The sequence below is a fragment of the Ovis canadensis genome, chromosome 2, assembly GCF_042477335.2.
Source record: "Ovis canadensis isolate MfBH-ARS-UI-01 breed Bighorn chromosome 2, ARS-UI_OviCan_v2, whole genome shotgun sequence".
Taxonomy (NCBI): domain Eukaryota; kingdom Metazoa; phylum Chordata; class Mammalia; order Artiodactyla; family Bovidae; genus Ovis; species Ovis canadensis.
Window position 1 is genome coordinate 10,416,563 of NC_091246.1, and position 14,969 is coordinate 10,431,531.

Consider the following 14,969-nt stretch of genomic DNA (forward strand, 5'->3'; position numbering starts at 1 on the left):
GTGCCGCCGGAGCGAGCGGAGAAGAAGCAGAGGGGAAGCGGCGTGGGCGGGGAGAGGTGGAGAGACGGGGCGGGGAGGGGCGGAGGGGCGGGGAGAAGTGGAGGAGGCGGGGCGGAGAGACGGTGGAGGCGGAGGATGTGGGGCGAAGAGAGGCGGGAGGACGGGGCGGTGAGGCGGGGGCGGAGGGCCGGAAGAAGCGGAGGAGGCGGGGCGGAGACAGGCGGGGTGCGAGTAGAGGTGGAGGAGGCCGGGCGGAGACAGGCGGCGGAGGCGGAGGAAGCGGAGGAGGTGGAGGAGGCGGAGGAGGAGGGGCAGTGAGAGGCGGCGGAGGCGGGGAGGCGTGGTGAGGTGAAGAGAGGAGAAGGAAGCGGAGGAGGCGGGGCGGGGCGGGGCGGCGGGGCGGGGCGGAGGCGGCGGGGCGGGGCGGAGGCGGCGGGGCGGGGCGGAGGCGGCGGGGCGGGGCGGAGGCGGCGGGGCGGGGCGGAGGCGGCGGGGCGGGGCGGAGGCGGCGGGGCGGGGCGGAAGAGACGGCGGGCCAGGAGGAGAGCTAGGATTCGCGAGAAAAGGGGCGCCGCTGAGCGTCTGCGGCTTCTACCTTCTCCCTAGCGGCCGTGGGGCTGCAGCTTCCTTCCTGACCTACTTCCCCGTGAGGCAGGTAGGTCGTGGGCCCGGGGGCTGGCGCCACAGGTCCCGCTGCATACCTCAGGCGTAGATAGGTCAGGCTAGGGCAGGCTACCTGGAATTTGCCGCCATCGAGTCCTGGAAATGGGGAGGGAGGTGAGCAATTTAAGCCGGCAGCCAGAAGCCCCAACTCCGGCTTCCAGAAATGGAAAATGCTGTGCCAGTGGTTCACTGCCTGACTCTGGACGAGTTCTCGATCCTCTCTGGGCCTTCATCTACCCACCTGCCACGTGGGAATATCTTTGGAAGGGTCTCCCTAAAGTTCCAGACTGACAGAAATTTCGTTGCCAAACTTCCTTTAAGGCTTGTCCCCAGATTCACCAGCCTGGTATGTACCTCAGCAACGACTTAGCTGCACTTTGAACTCTGGCCCCTTAGGTTTCTACTGAACAGGTTGGGTGTCTGGAATCGGCTCTAGGGCAAGAATCTGCCTCCAGCCTATAGATTTTAGGCTGAGAAATTTGTTTTCTGTGCACTGAGTCAGGAACCTGTCACTGGCTCTCCACCCAGGCGGGTGTTATATCTGGGGCTCAGGGAGGTTTTAAGACAGGTAGGACCAGGCTGCTCTGTCCTGTCTTTTACGCTGAGCTGTAGAGGTTCACCAAAATCAGATTCTTGAATACTCCAAGTACGTCTGAGCAGTGGAAGGAAGTACTGACTGAAGATCTGGAGGTTTGGGTTCTAGTCCTGGCAGTGCTGCTGACTGGCTGTGACCTTAAGCAAATATCTATCCCTCTCTGGCTCAGTCTTCCCCCTTGACTAAGGGGTTGATCAGATGGTTTGCTAAGACTATACTGTTTTTCACATTCCCAACAATAGTAATAGCAGTCAAAATAATTGTTTCCTTATCTTGACCTACAAGGCCCTGGGCTTCCCCGGAGGCTCTGATGGTAAAGAATCTGCCTGCAATGCAGGAGACCTGGGTTTGATCCCTGGGTTGGGAAGATCCCCTGGAGGAGGTCATGGCAACCCACTCCCTTATTCTTGCCTGGAGAATCGCCATGGACAGAGGAGCCTGGCAGGCTACAGTCCATGGTGTCTCAAAGAGTTGGACACAACTGAGTGAGTGCACACACAGCACATCTGCTGATTCGGCCTTCTCAAATTGTCACTGAAACTACACTTGCTTAGGAAGTTCCCCGCCAACAAAGTCTAAATCAGGTTTCTGGACTGATATCCTCATGGTACCTGCTGCCTTCCTTCTTTGTCTGATAGCTGTATCCCCTGTTCTTTAATGCCTGTGACTGTCACGAGGGCTACAAGTCTGTCCCTCTCCTAGCATATAGCACATAATAGGTGGAAGGAACGGAGAAATCTTATTTGGTGCAGCAGTCATGTGAGGTTGAGTCACTCTGCTCTCCTTACACATGAGGAGACAGAGCCTCAGAGACACTCTGGGTCTCACAGTGAGTTGGCAGCATCAGAATTTGAACCCAGTCTGTCTCTAACTCCAAAGCCTGAACTTCCACTTCACTTGCTCTCTCATTCCAGAATTTTCTGCTGTGAAGCCATTACCTAAGTGCCAGCAGATCTAACCCACGAAGCCCAGAAAGAGAAGACCATCAGGTTGGGTGAGGGTGGTCTTGTCCAGCTCAACCTCCTGGGACCTGAGGAAGGGGCCAACCTAGGGTGGACTGGCCCCCCTCCTGCAGACCCATGGCGCACCGGCTACAGTTACGACTGCTGACGTGGGACGTGAAGGACACGCTGCTCAGGCTCCGCCACCCCGTGGGAGTGGAATATGCCACTAAGGCCCGGGCCCACGGGCTGGAGGTGGAAGCCACAGCCCTGGGACAGGCCTTCAGGCAGGTGTACAAGGCTCAGAGCCAGAGATTCCCCAACTATGGCCTGAGCCACGGCCTCACCTCCCGCCAGTGGTGGCTGGATTTGGTCCAGCAGACCTTCCACCAGGCTGGTGTTCGGGATGCCCAGGCTGTGGTCCCCATTGCTGAGCAGCTGTATAAGGACTTCAGCAGTCCTAGCACCTGGCAGGTGTTGGAGGGGGCTGAGGCCACTCTTAGGGGGTGCCGAAAACGAGGCCTGAGGCTGGCAGTGGTCTCCAACTTTGACCGACGACTAGAGGACATCCTGAAAGGTGTTGGCCTGCGGGAACACTTTGACTTTGTGCTGACCTCTGAGGCGGCCGGCTGGCCCAAGCCCGACCCCCGTATTTTCCATGAGGCCTTGCACATTGCTCAGGTGGAACCGGCGGTGGCAGCCCATATTGGGGACAGTTACCAATGTGATTACAAGGGAGCACGGGCTGTAGGCATGCACAGCTTCCTGGTGGCTGGCCCTGAGCCTTTGGACCCTGCGGTCAAGGATTCTGTACCCCAGGAACACTTTCTCCCCTCACTGTCCCTTCTCCTGCCTGCCCTTGACCACCTGGCGGGCTCCCCGACAAGGCTTTGAGTCTGGTGAGGGAAGTGGCCAGGGTCAACAGACACTGGAGACAGGGAACCCTTTTCTTCCCAAGATCTGGCCTTTGCCCCTCCCCCTGCAGCCTCTATAACACGTTCTGACTGTAAAGCCTTGAGTGTGCCTTTCAGCCCTGCCCCACCAACCAGCTCCTGGTCTCTGATTCATTCATCAAACCCGTGTCCCTTTTCCACCGCGAGTCCCCCTCACCTCCAACAAGATTCATGAGGGCCCAACTAGCTTCAAAACCAGCACTTTCAAACTTTCTTTTAGCAGCAGGGCCTTTTGTCATGGGAGTACTTAGGTGGAACCCCAACATGCAAAACAGGAAAAGTGAGACATTGCTAGGGTTGAAGCAGAGGTCCTGGGGACCTTCTTCCATTCATGAAGTCTCCATGACTCTCCCCCTGGGAAGCCTGGAGATCAGAGGAGCTTAGTTAGGTAACCAGGACACTAAGCTGAGCTGTAAGGACACTGCCCTCTAGGACTGCATAGTCTGAAGGGGAAACTTACTTAAAAATTTTTTTAACTATGCCTTGTGGCTTGTGGGATCTTACTTATTTCCTTGACTAGGGATCGAACCCCGGGTCTTCAGAGAATTCCCTGAAGGAAGTTTTAGACAAGGAACACACTAATTGCAGCTGATGTAGGCCTGCAGTGTGTTAAATTCTCTGCAGGGCCTTATGTATGTATACATAACTCTAGTGGGCCTTGCAAGTGTGACTTCCACCTTATAGATGAGGAAGTGGATTTGTGGGTTAGGTAGCCTGCCTGAGTCACAGCTAGTACCTGCAGGAGCTGGGGTTCTCTTTAGGCAAGTCCGACTCCAGAGCCCATTGGCCTGACTTCTAGTAGAAAGTGATCTGTGTCGCATGAGACATGATGCCATGGAGATCCAGGGAGAATAGAGAAGATGTCCTAAGGATGGCAGTGTTGAAGGGCACCCCGGTCACGGGTAGTATGGGAGTGGGAAAGCATAGGGAACAGAGGCTGGAGCTCAACTGGCAGGAGTGCAGGGAAGCGGGGTGGGGGGAGCGGTGAGGAATCATTGGAGAAATTCCATGTCTGTCTTTCCCCCTTCACGCTCCTCTCTACTTGGTGTTTACTGGACACCTGTGCCCTGTCCAGTGCCAAGTCCAGGGGTACTACAGGTAAAAGGCACAGACAGGCACATACACAGTATATGTCCTTGTGCCAATAGCTAGGAGGGCTCTGAAGTGGACCCTGAACTGGGAGTGGCCCACAGATGGGCAGACAGATAAGAGGGGCACTCTTAGCAGCAGGCCCATGAACTGTGGACCCACAGCTGCTGTGGGAAGGTAGATTGGTAGCTGGGGGAGGGGAGAATAGCATGAAGACCTTTAGGTGCTGCACAGAAGAAATGGCTTTGACCTAGGTTTTAAGCAGAGTCTGTGTTCAAGCAGACAGGAAGCTCTTCTTAGACTTGGCCAAACCTCTTGTGGATCTGTCTTCTTTGGGCTTAGTGCCAAGGCCAGGTGACTAAACATTAATTTCCAGTTGTCAAGCAGTGAGGACTCAAAGGTCATGAGCTGTGGTTTCAGAGTTGCAAGGGCCTCAGAAGTCATGTCAACTGAAAAGGTTGATTTGACCCACCCAGTGTTTAGTAAATTATTGAATGAACTTCAGAGTGGGGAAGGCCCTGTCCTCCATCTTTGAGCCCAAGAGCCTTACAGGTAAGTTGTAGGTAAGACTGTCTTGGGATGGTGTTCCCAGGTGAAACAAAATGGGAGGACCACTGTTCTCAGTGACCTCCTCAGAGGATAGGAAGGGACTTGACCATGGTCTCAGCAATGCAGGGCCCAGAACCCTGTCCCCAGGCCCTGTCAGCTGTGTGTGCTGAGCTGTTTCCTGCTTGTATCTGGGAATGTGGATAGAGGGTGAAGACATTCACTTCCCAGCAAACACAACACTAGATATGAGCTGGCACCTGGGGGATTTGCCCAATTACCAACAAAGAACACAGAAGAAATTTTTCAGTGTTTTAAAGTCTTTAATAATATACATGTTCTCTAAGGCTGGCCCTCTTATTCCCTTGGCTCCTTCTGGTTTGAAGGCCTCACCCTGGTCTCACTGTATTAGAGAAGGCATTAGGTGATGGCATGTACAGCTGCACTTGGGAAAGAAGTTCATCCCTGTGACCACAGGTGGGCACTGGCTGGAGCTCTGCCTTGTTAGGCAGTGCTTCCGATGGGTGTGTTGCAGGCAGGCTACCTGGGGACAGGATCCCCTGAGTCTCCTGAGAACCTGGGAGAGGACAGAGCCCCAGAGGCCAGAGTCCTCTGGCCAACAGCAACCTGGCAGAAGTTCTAAATCCCTTCCAGGTCGTCCTTGTGTGCTAGAAAAATATTTTCTCTGTGCCATGTCATGAAAAGGATGGAGAAGCACCAAATAGAGGGAATGAAAGAGCTTCAGCCATAAGATTTTCTGCCAAAGGACAGGGTCTCCTGGGGGCAGGAGTGCTCCAGAAGAGCCTACAACATGCATCCGGTCACCTGTCCCTCCATACATCCACCGATCCATCCATCCATCAGTCCATGCGTCCACTCACTGATCACATTTATCGCATGCTCACTCTGCACCAGGCATGATACTGGATGCCAGTGATAAAGAGGCAAATGAGACACCCTCAGAGGACCAGATGGATGGTGGATTTGGGAAACCAAGCCTCAGGGAGTAACGGATTCCCCCAGATACCCAGCATTTAATGTTTGGACCCAGATTCCCCCTTAAAGCTGCTCATGGGGCACAGGCAGCATTTGTGAAGATGACACTGGGTAGAAACGTGGGCTGAAAGGGTGGTGGGGAGGGACACCTGGCCTCCCAGTAGGTGCAGGTCAGTGATCGATGGAAATGGTCTGGTCAGCCACAGCAAAGACCGGGAAGAGGGGCCCAGGGAAAGACGCATGGTGGATGTGGAGCACGGTGCCCGAGGCAGGCTCGTAGAACAGCAGCTCCTGTGCCTGCAAGTCCAGCAGCACCCCCAGCTGAGCTGGGCAACGCAGCAGCGCCAGGGGCTCGTGCTGCCCGTCGTGTGAGAAACGGAACTCCTGGCCGTAGCGGGAGAAGACCCAGGAGAAGGCGTTGCAGCCCAGACGAGAGTCACTGCCAGAACCCTTGCGGGGCAGCTGGCCTAAGGCCACGCCCACCTTGTACGCACAACTGTTCTGGACATTTACCATCCAGGCGTGCAGCCCAGCCTGGAAAGACATGTCAGCCAGGGCATTGGGCCAGTGGTCAAAGCGCTCTGGACCATCTGCACAGGCCTTGGACTTCTTGGCACTGAAGGTCAGGGTCCTCCGATCATCTGACAGTTGCAAGAAGGGGCTGACTGTCCTCTCATCCATACGCACATCCTCCGTGCCTGCCAGAAAGAATTCTCTGAGTTGCCCAAGGCCCACCCTCAGCCCTGACCTGGTCCTGCCAGGTAGCAAAGGGCTTCCTTACCACTCACTGGCAGGTAAAGCCATTTACTCTCTCCGAGCCTCAGATTCCTCATCTATAAAAGTGGGGATCAGAACAGGACTTATCACAGGGTGGATGTGAGGATCAAATGAGATGATATCTGTAAATTACCAAGCATTAACAAGTGATAGAAATAAGGCCCAGAGAGGAGAAGCGAGTTGCCCAAGGTCACATACCAAGTTAGTGGCAGGGGCCAAATGAAGACCCAGCATATTGGTCCTACATTTAGCATTGGCACTGATTGGGCTTCCCTGGTGGCTCAGATGGTAAAGAATCTGCCTGCAATGTGGGAGACCTGGGTTGGGAAGATTCCCGTGGAGAAGGGAATCGCTACTCTAGTATTCTGGCCTGCAGAATTCCATGGACAGAGGAGCCTGGCAGGCTAAAGTCCATGGGGTGGCAAAGAGTCAGACACAACTGATCAACTTTCATTCACTGATCGCAGTACTCTCTAGTTGGGCATACGCAGTATCCAGATCAGACTTGTCCTAGTTACATGGTTCCTGAAAGCTTGAAAGCATCAGATATGCAGTTTCCAACAACTAAGTAAATGCGACTGCTGGCAAACCAGGCACCACTGGATTCCAGAATCTAGAGAAGAGAAGCTGTAGCTTGTACTAACATTTTAAGGAGAATGAGCAGGGAGGGAGGGTTAAAATTGAGAAGAATTCAATCCATTAACTTAGCCTTTCTGTGAATTGTGAAAATACTACAACAGGCAGTGTAGAAGCTTCCATTTAACTTGGGGGAGACCTGCTTTGAGAACCCTCCCAGTGGGGGAATTCTAAGAGGCAGGAATCCATATCACGTCCACCTCTGTGGCCCAAGTATGCAGCACAAGGCCAGACCCACCACTGGCCTGAGTCAATGTCAGGTTAGTGAGACGAATCTAGGAAGCTCAATTCTTGCTCCAGGTGCTCTCCAGCTGGCCACATAATTGCATGTGCCAAGTGGCTTCAGTCGTGTTCCAATTCTTTGCGACCCTACGGACTGTAGCTCACCAGGCTTCTCTGTCCATGGAATTCTCCAGGCAAGAATACTGGAGTGGGTTGCCATGCTTTCCTCCAGGGGATCTTCCTGACCCAGGGACCAAACCTGCAACTCCTGTGGCTTCTTAAAGAGAAACTAGGTTTCCAAGAAATAGTACTGAGCTGTTGCAGTAGGGCAGAACATAAGGAGGACGTGACTTCTGGGAACAGCATTTATCCCAGACCCAACCACAGAACAGGCTGGTCTGGAAACAGAGAGGACCTGGCCCAGCTGCCCCAACCCTGTCCAGAACTTAGGCTCCATTGACAAGCCTGCATCCAGCATCACTGGTTGCTTAAGCTATGGTGCCAGACACACCAGTCCCCAGTGTGACGCAGCAGCAAAGCCCACCCAGACAGGAGCCTGGCTCCAGCAGTTCCTAACCTGAGAGGGATCCAAGAATGGCTGTTGCCCAGAGTTGGGTCAGTAATGGACTCCGAGTGCACTTCTCATTAAAGTTTAACTTTTCCGACTCCTTGGGATCCAAAATGCCCTCTGCTTCCTCCGTCCTTATGCAGGGGAAAAAAAAAAAGAGAGAGATTTAGGGAGGTTCTAGAAACGCATCTGGATCAATACAGGAGGGGGATGGAAGTAAAATCCTCTTCCCATGAGGGTGACAGCAAGAATGGCCAGGCCCCACATAGGAACCCCCAAAGAGAAGGGGATGGAGCCAGAAGAGAAGGTGGGCATTCCCTCTATGCCTTGGAGCCTTAATTCCAGCAAGGCACATGGTTTATAGGGAAGGGAATACTTGGTGTCAATGTGTTCTGTGGGGAAAGCAAGTCACCGGTGTCTCTCATGAGTTAGCTGGGAGGAGGACCAGAGCTATAAGGAGGATCTAAGCCTCTTGTGCCGTGGTCTTTCTGCTCCACCAGCATGCATGGAGAAAAATCTCGCTTTCCTTAAAAATCTACTGCAGCAAAACTTATTGGCATGGTCAAAAGGTATAGCCATTCCTCTGCTCTTAAATCAAACACCCCTCAGGAGTCACATAAGAAGAAATGATCAGTTATCACCCCAACCATAAAGTAATCATAGCACTTTGCTCCCAATAGCCACCTCTTTTCAGCTCGCAGCAGGGACTGGGTTTTGCTGGAAGAGACTTGGGAACACAAGATACCTAGGAGGGGAGTACTTAGCAGCCGGGCTCTAGGCTTGCTGTTTCTATGTAGAATCTCAGGATCTTTGCTCTAACTTGGGAGGCAGTTATTTCATTGGACAGGAAAGAACCGAGATTCAGAGAAAGCACTCAGCTAAAAAGAAGAAACTGGATTTAAGTCCTGCTACCCTGCAGAAACAAAAGAAACCCAGACTGGGGTCCAGGCACCATTATCTTTCCCTTGACCTGAAGTGAAATCTGAAGGGCTGATCTGAAATCTGAGGCAGAGTGAGGATTCACCTTAGGGCCTCACAGACCTCTGATCTGGCTTCTGAGAAAGAACCTTCCCCCTGCCTCTAATCCTGAAGGTAGCTTTGAGCTCAGGCAGCAAAGAAGTGAGAACACACACTCTCCTCCCCAGATCTCGTGGCTCTGTCCACAATCAGAGGAGGAGGCTAGAGGGCGAGCATGTCTCCTCATGGATGCCAGCTCTTTTTTTTTAAGACTGGCACTAACTGTGCTGGCTTGGGAGGAGCGAGGTGAACAGAGCCCTAGGAAAGCTGAAAGCAGCCTCTAGTTACAAAGACTCTTTGTGGTCTTCTCAAAGCACTGAGGCTGGCTCTGGAGAAGCCCCAGCGACCAGGTGAGGAGGAAGGAGGAGGTGGTGTCGGCAGTGCTGAATCATCATCAGAGCAAATCTGAGGCCAGTTATAGACACTAGAGTCTAGAGAGTCGGCTGGTCCAGCTGCCTCGTGCCATGGAAGAGAAAACTCGTGACCCCAAAGGAGCGGGAATGAAACGAGGCTGGCACGCACCAGGGCCCTGGCCAGGACCCGAACACCCAGTCTGTGCAGCATGGCCTTCTGTCATGGCAGACCAGGGCTGAGCTCACCCACAGACATGGAAACCACCTTAGGGGCCAACAAACATGTTTTGAAAACGGTATAATCGTCCCTCCATGTCCTGGGGGACTGGTCCCAGGACGCCCAGGGGTACTAAAATCCACGGGGCATTTAAATCCTTTGCAGTCAGCTCTCTGTATCTGCAGTTCCCCATCTGCAGATTCAAAAACACTCAATCCCTTGGTTGGTTGAATCTATAAGTGGGGAGCCCATGGAAATGGAGGGCCAACTCTACTTTGAGAGTACGCACCCTCAGTCTAAAAGCACAAAGCACTACAGATAAATCCTGAACTCTCCTAGTAGGTTTGTCTACCATACTATGGGTTTTGCAACTCAAACAACTGTTCATGTATTGTAGGACTGAACAAATGAATAAATATATTGCTCTTGCTGGGAGCCACGGTTCTCACTGTGAAAGAAGAACTACATAAATACAGAATAAGGAAAGGCATAGGAAAAACCCTATGGTGTTTGACCGGAATTAGAAGTTGTGATACAGACTCAGGAATAAAAAAGTTATGTGCACACACACTCCCCAACCCTGCCTGCTGTCTACTGAGAAGGCTTGGAAGCAAAGCATCAGTCGCAGGGAACACACCTAAAGCCTAATCTTTTTAAATACTCTTCACCACTAAAAGGAACCAAGACTCCCTGGAGAAATAGCTGATTCCAGAGCTTGGGCAGGAGAAGCAGCAGCTGTGCCTAGGATATCTTCTTGTGCTGAAAAGCAAGAAAGTGCTCTAAGAATGATGAAGCATTGTCAGAAGGATCTGGCTTGAAGGGACTCCTACTGGCCAAATCTGGGACAGTTTGAAGATCAAAATTAATAATAATAGTAATAGATTACAATGCACTGAATAAAACAAGAATCTATGAGTCTATGTTGATACTAAATAAGTGAATGAATAAACAAAGTCCTAGACACAGCAATCAGACAAGAGGAAAAAATAACAGTAAAGGACTCCAAACTAGAAAGGAGAAGTAAAACTGTCACAGTTTGCAGATGACATGATACTGTACATTGGAAACCCTAAAGATGCCACCAGAAAACTACTAGAGCTCAGCAATGAATTCAGTAAAGTTGCAGGATATAAAATTGACATACAGAAATCTGTTACATTTCTATACACTTAACAATGAACTATCAGAAAGAGAAATTAAGGACACAGTCCCATTTGCCATGACATAAAAAGAATAAAATTCTTAAGAGTAAACCTACATAAGGAGGTAAAAGGCCTATAGGCAGAATGCAGAAAAATATAAGACACTGATGAGAGAAATTGAAGATGATACAAACAGATGGATACACCATGATACCAAAAGATACACCATGTTCTTGGATTGGAGGAATTAATATTGTTAAAATTACCATACTACCCAAAGCAATCTACAAATTCAGTATAATCCCTATCAAAATACCAAAGGTATTTTTTTCACAGAACTAGACAAATAATTTTAAAATTTGTATGGAAACACAAAAGACCTCAAATAGCCAAACAATCATGAGAAAGAACAAGGCTGGAGGACTCATGCTCCCTGACTTCAGACTACACTACAAAGCTACAGTAATCAAGATCACATGGATCAATGGAACAGAATAGAAAGCCTAGAAATAAACCCACACATTTATGGTCAGCTAATCTACGATGAGAAATTTGTTTTCTGTGCACTGAGTCAGGAACCTGTCATGGCTCTCCACCCAGGCGGGTGTTATATCTGGGGCTCAGGGAGGTTTTAAGACAGGTAGGACCAGGCTGCTCTGTCCTGTCTTTTACGCTGAGCTGTAGAGGTTCACCAAAATCAGATTCTTGAATACTCCAAGTACGTCTGAGCAGTGGAAGGAAGTACTGACTGAGGATCTGGAGGTTTGGGTTCTAGTCTTGGCAGTGCTGCTGACTGGCTGTGACCTTAAGCAAATATCTATCCCTCTCTGGCTCAGTCTTCCCCCTTGACTAAGGGGTTGATCAGATGGTTTGCTAAGACTCTACTGTTTTTCACATTCCCAACAATAGTAATAGCAGTCGAAATAATTGTTTCCTTATCTTGACCTACAAGGCCCTGAGCTTCCCTGGAGGCTCCGACGGTAAAGAATCTGCCTGCAATGCAGGAGACCTGGGTTTGATCCCTGGGTTGGGAAGATCCCCTGGAGGAGGTCATGGCAACCCACTCCCTTATTCTTGCCTGGAGAATCGCCATGGACAGAGGAGCCTGGCAGGCTACAGTCCATGGGGTTGCAAAGAGTCGGACATGACTGAGTGACTACGCATAGCAACAACGATCTGCAATGAAGAAAGCAAGAAAATACGATGGAGAAAATGGTCTCTTCAATAGTGGTGCTGGGAAAACTGGACAGCTACATGTAAAAGAGTGAAATTAGAACATTCTCTAACACCATATACTAAAATAAGTTCAAAATGGATTAAAGACCTAAATGGAAGACTAGAAACCAAAAAACACCCAGAGGAAAACATAAGAACACTCTTTGACATAAATTATAGCATTTTTTTGTCTGTTTGTTTTTTGGCCACATTGCGCAGCATGTGGGATATTAGTTCCCCAACAAGGGATCAAACCTGCGAACCCTGTGCTGGAGTATGGAGTATGGAGTCTTAACCACTGGACTCTCAGAGAAGTTCCATGTAGCAATATTTTTTTGGACCTGTCTCCTAAAGCAAAGGAAGTAAAAACAAAAAAACAAATGGGGCTTAATTAAACTTAAAAGCTTTTGCACAGCAAAGGAAACTATCAACAAAATGAAAGGACAACCTAATTGGGAGAAAATATTTGCAGATTATATGACCAGTAAGGGGTTAATAGCCAAATATATAAACAACTCATACAACTCAACACTGAAAAAACAAAAAATTAAAAAATGGGCAGAAAGGGAATTCCCTGGAAGTGCAGTGGTTATTCCACACTTCTACTGCAGGGGACTGGGATTCAATCCCTGGTGGGGAAACTAAGATCCCGCAAGCCACATGGTGCAGACAAACCCTGCCCTCCCAGAAAATAAAAACAAAAATGGGCAGAAGACCTGAATACACATTTTTCCAAAGAGGACATACAGATTGCCAACAGGCACCTGAAAAAATGCTCAACATCACTAATCATCAGGGAAATGCTAGCTAGAACCACAATGAGCTATCACCTCCCAGCTGTCAGAATGACTATCATCGAAAAGAACACAAATAACAAATGGTGAGGATGTGGGGAAAACAGAATCCTCATATACTATAGTGGGAATGTAAACTGGTACAGCCACTGTGGAAAACAATATGGAGGTTTCTCAAAAAAAAAAAAACAAACTAAAAACAGAACTACCACATGACCCAGCAACTGTATTACTGGGTCTATACATACACACACACACACACAAAACCACTAATTTAAAAAGACACATGCACCCCGATGTTCACAGCAGCATTATTTATAACTGCCAAGATATGTAAGCTTCTCCAGGCCAGAACAGTGGAGTGGGTAGCTGTTCTCTTCTCCAAGGGATGTTCCCAACCCAAGGATCGAACCCAGGTCTCCCACATTGTGGGCGGATTGTTTTCCAGCTGAGCCACCAGGAAAGCTCAAGAATACTGGAGTGTGTAGCCTATCCCTTCTCCAAGGGTTCTTCCTGACCTAGGAATCAAACCAGGCTCTCCTGCCTTACATGCAGATTCTTTACCAGCTGAGCTACAAGGGAAGCCCCATATACATACATACACACACACACAAAAAACACTAATTCAAAAAGACACATGCACTCCAATGTTCACAGCGGCATTATATATAACTGCCAAGATATATAAGATATCTAAATGTCCATCGACAGGTGAATGGATAAAGACGATGAAGTATATATATATATATACACATATATATATATATACACACACATACAGATATATATACATATATATACAACGCAATATTACTCAGCATTAAAAAAAATGAAGTTTTGCCATCTGCAACAATATGAGTGGATGTGGAGGGAATTCTGCCAAGTGAAATAAGTCAGCTAGAGAAAGAAAAATGCTATATACCACTTATATGTGGAATCTAAAAAAATACAACAAACTAATGGCTATAACAACAACAAAAAAGAACATAGAGAAATAGAGAATACAGATACAGAGAACTAGTGGTTATGAATAGAGAGAAGGAAGGAGGGAAGACAGGGGTAGGGCATTAGGAAGTACAAACTATTATGTATAAAATAAGCAACAAGCCTACATTGTACGACATAGGAAATATTATAGCCAATATTTTATAATAACTACAAATGGAGTACAACCTTTAAAAACTGAGCCACTATTTTATACACTTATATATTATACATCAACTATACTTCAATTTAAACAAACTAATACAATGCTGTATGTCAATTATACTTCAATTAAAAAAGGTAACATCTCTGATAATGGGACAAAATTATATCAGTGCCCCCCGGTATGACAGACAGACTGAGGACATCACGTATGAGATACTCTTGCCTGAAATGTACAACCTGAAGCTAATTGTGAAGTAACATTAGATAAACTCAATTGAGGGATATTCTATAAAACTGTCCTAGACTCTTAAAAAGTGTTTAGAGGGGGAAAAGGGTGAAGGAAAAATTACAGATTAAAAGATCAGATGAATTAGGTATGGGGGGGAATGGGATTCCAAAGACTATTAAGAACATTTTTAGTACAACTGGTAATATTTGAATACAGACTCTATATTAGATAATAATGTTATATGGACATGGGATTTCCTGAATTTAATAATTATACTGTGGTATGTAAGAGAATGTCTGTTTTTTGGAAATTCATGTTGAAGTAGGCGATAAGATAAAAAGTCATGCTATCTGCAACTTACTCTCATATAGGTCAGAAAAAATAAGTTTTTCTGTCCATATACGCTAGACAGACAGGAAGAAAGAGACATAGGAAACAGAGAGCAAATGTGGCTAACTGATATCAATTAGTGTTTCTAAGTTTATTATACTACTTTAGCAACTTTTCTATTCGTATGAAATATTTCAAAACCAAAAATAAAGAATTTTTAAAGAAATCAGATCAGCTTGATATGGAGGACAGACTGTATTAGGGGAAGATGATGAAGATAAAAGAGAAAAGATTAGGAGAGGGACTTCCCTGGTGGTCCAGTGGTTAAAATTTCAAGCTCCCAGTGCAGAGGGCCCAGGTTTGATCCCTGGTCAGGGAACTAGATCCCACACACTTCGACCAAGAGTTTTGCATGCTCCAACTAAGACCCGGCGCAGCCAAGTAAATAAATTAAAGAAAAAAAAAGAGAGAGAGACTAGGAGAAGTGTGGAAAAGATCATAAGGAGACAGTAACCTAAATTTAGGAACATCCATACT

At 48.5% G+C, this 14,969-nt stretch overlaps 2 protein-coding genes across 4 annotated transcripts in view; one reads left to right on the plus strand and one right to left on the minus strand.

The window, feature by feature from the left end:
* The first annotated feature begins 463 nt into the window (after window positions 1-463).
* Window positions 464-3,210, plus strand: HDHD3 (haloacid dehalogenase like hydrolase domain containing 3). Its single transcript, XM_069575385.1, has 2 exons — window positions 464-655; window positions 2,173-3,210. The coding sequence occupies exon 2, from the start codon at window positions 2,338-2,340 to the stop codon at window positions 3,091-3,093; it is 756 nt and encodes a 251-aa protein (XP_069431486.1). The 5' UTR covers window positions 464-655; window positions 2,173-2,337; the 3' UTR covers window positions 3,094-3,210.
* A 1,879-nt stretch (window positions 3,211-5,089) lies between these two features.
* BSPRY (B-box and SPRY domain containing) overlaps window positions 5,090-14,969 on the minus strand; it is a 29,141-nt gene continuing 19,261 nt past the window's right edge. For 2 of the 3 annotated variants that reach the window (XM_069575382.1, XM_069575383.1), the window contains exons 5-6: window positions 7,996-8,120; window positions 5,090-6,481 (exon numbers count right to left, since the gene is read on the minus strand). In XM_069575382.1, the coding sequence (XP_069431483.1) occupies window positions 5,955-6,481; window positions 7,996-8,120 (652 nt within the window). In that variant the 3' untranslated portion in view covers window positions 5,090-5,954. The remainder of the gene's footprint in view (window positions 6,482-7,995; window positions 8,121-14,969) is intronic. The other variant, XM_069575384.1, reaches the window with a different exon arrangement.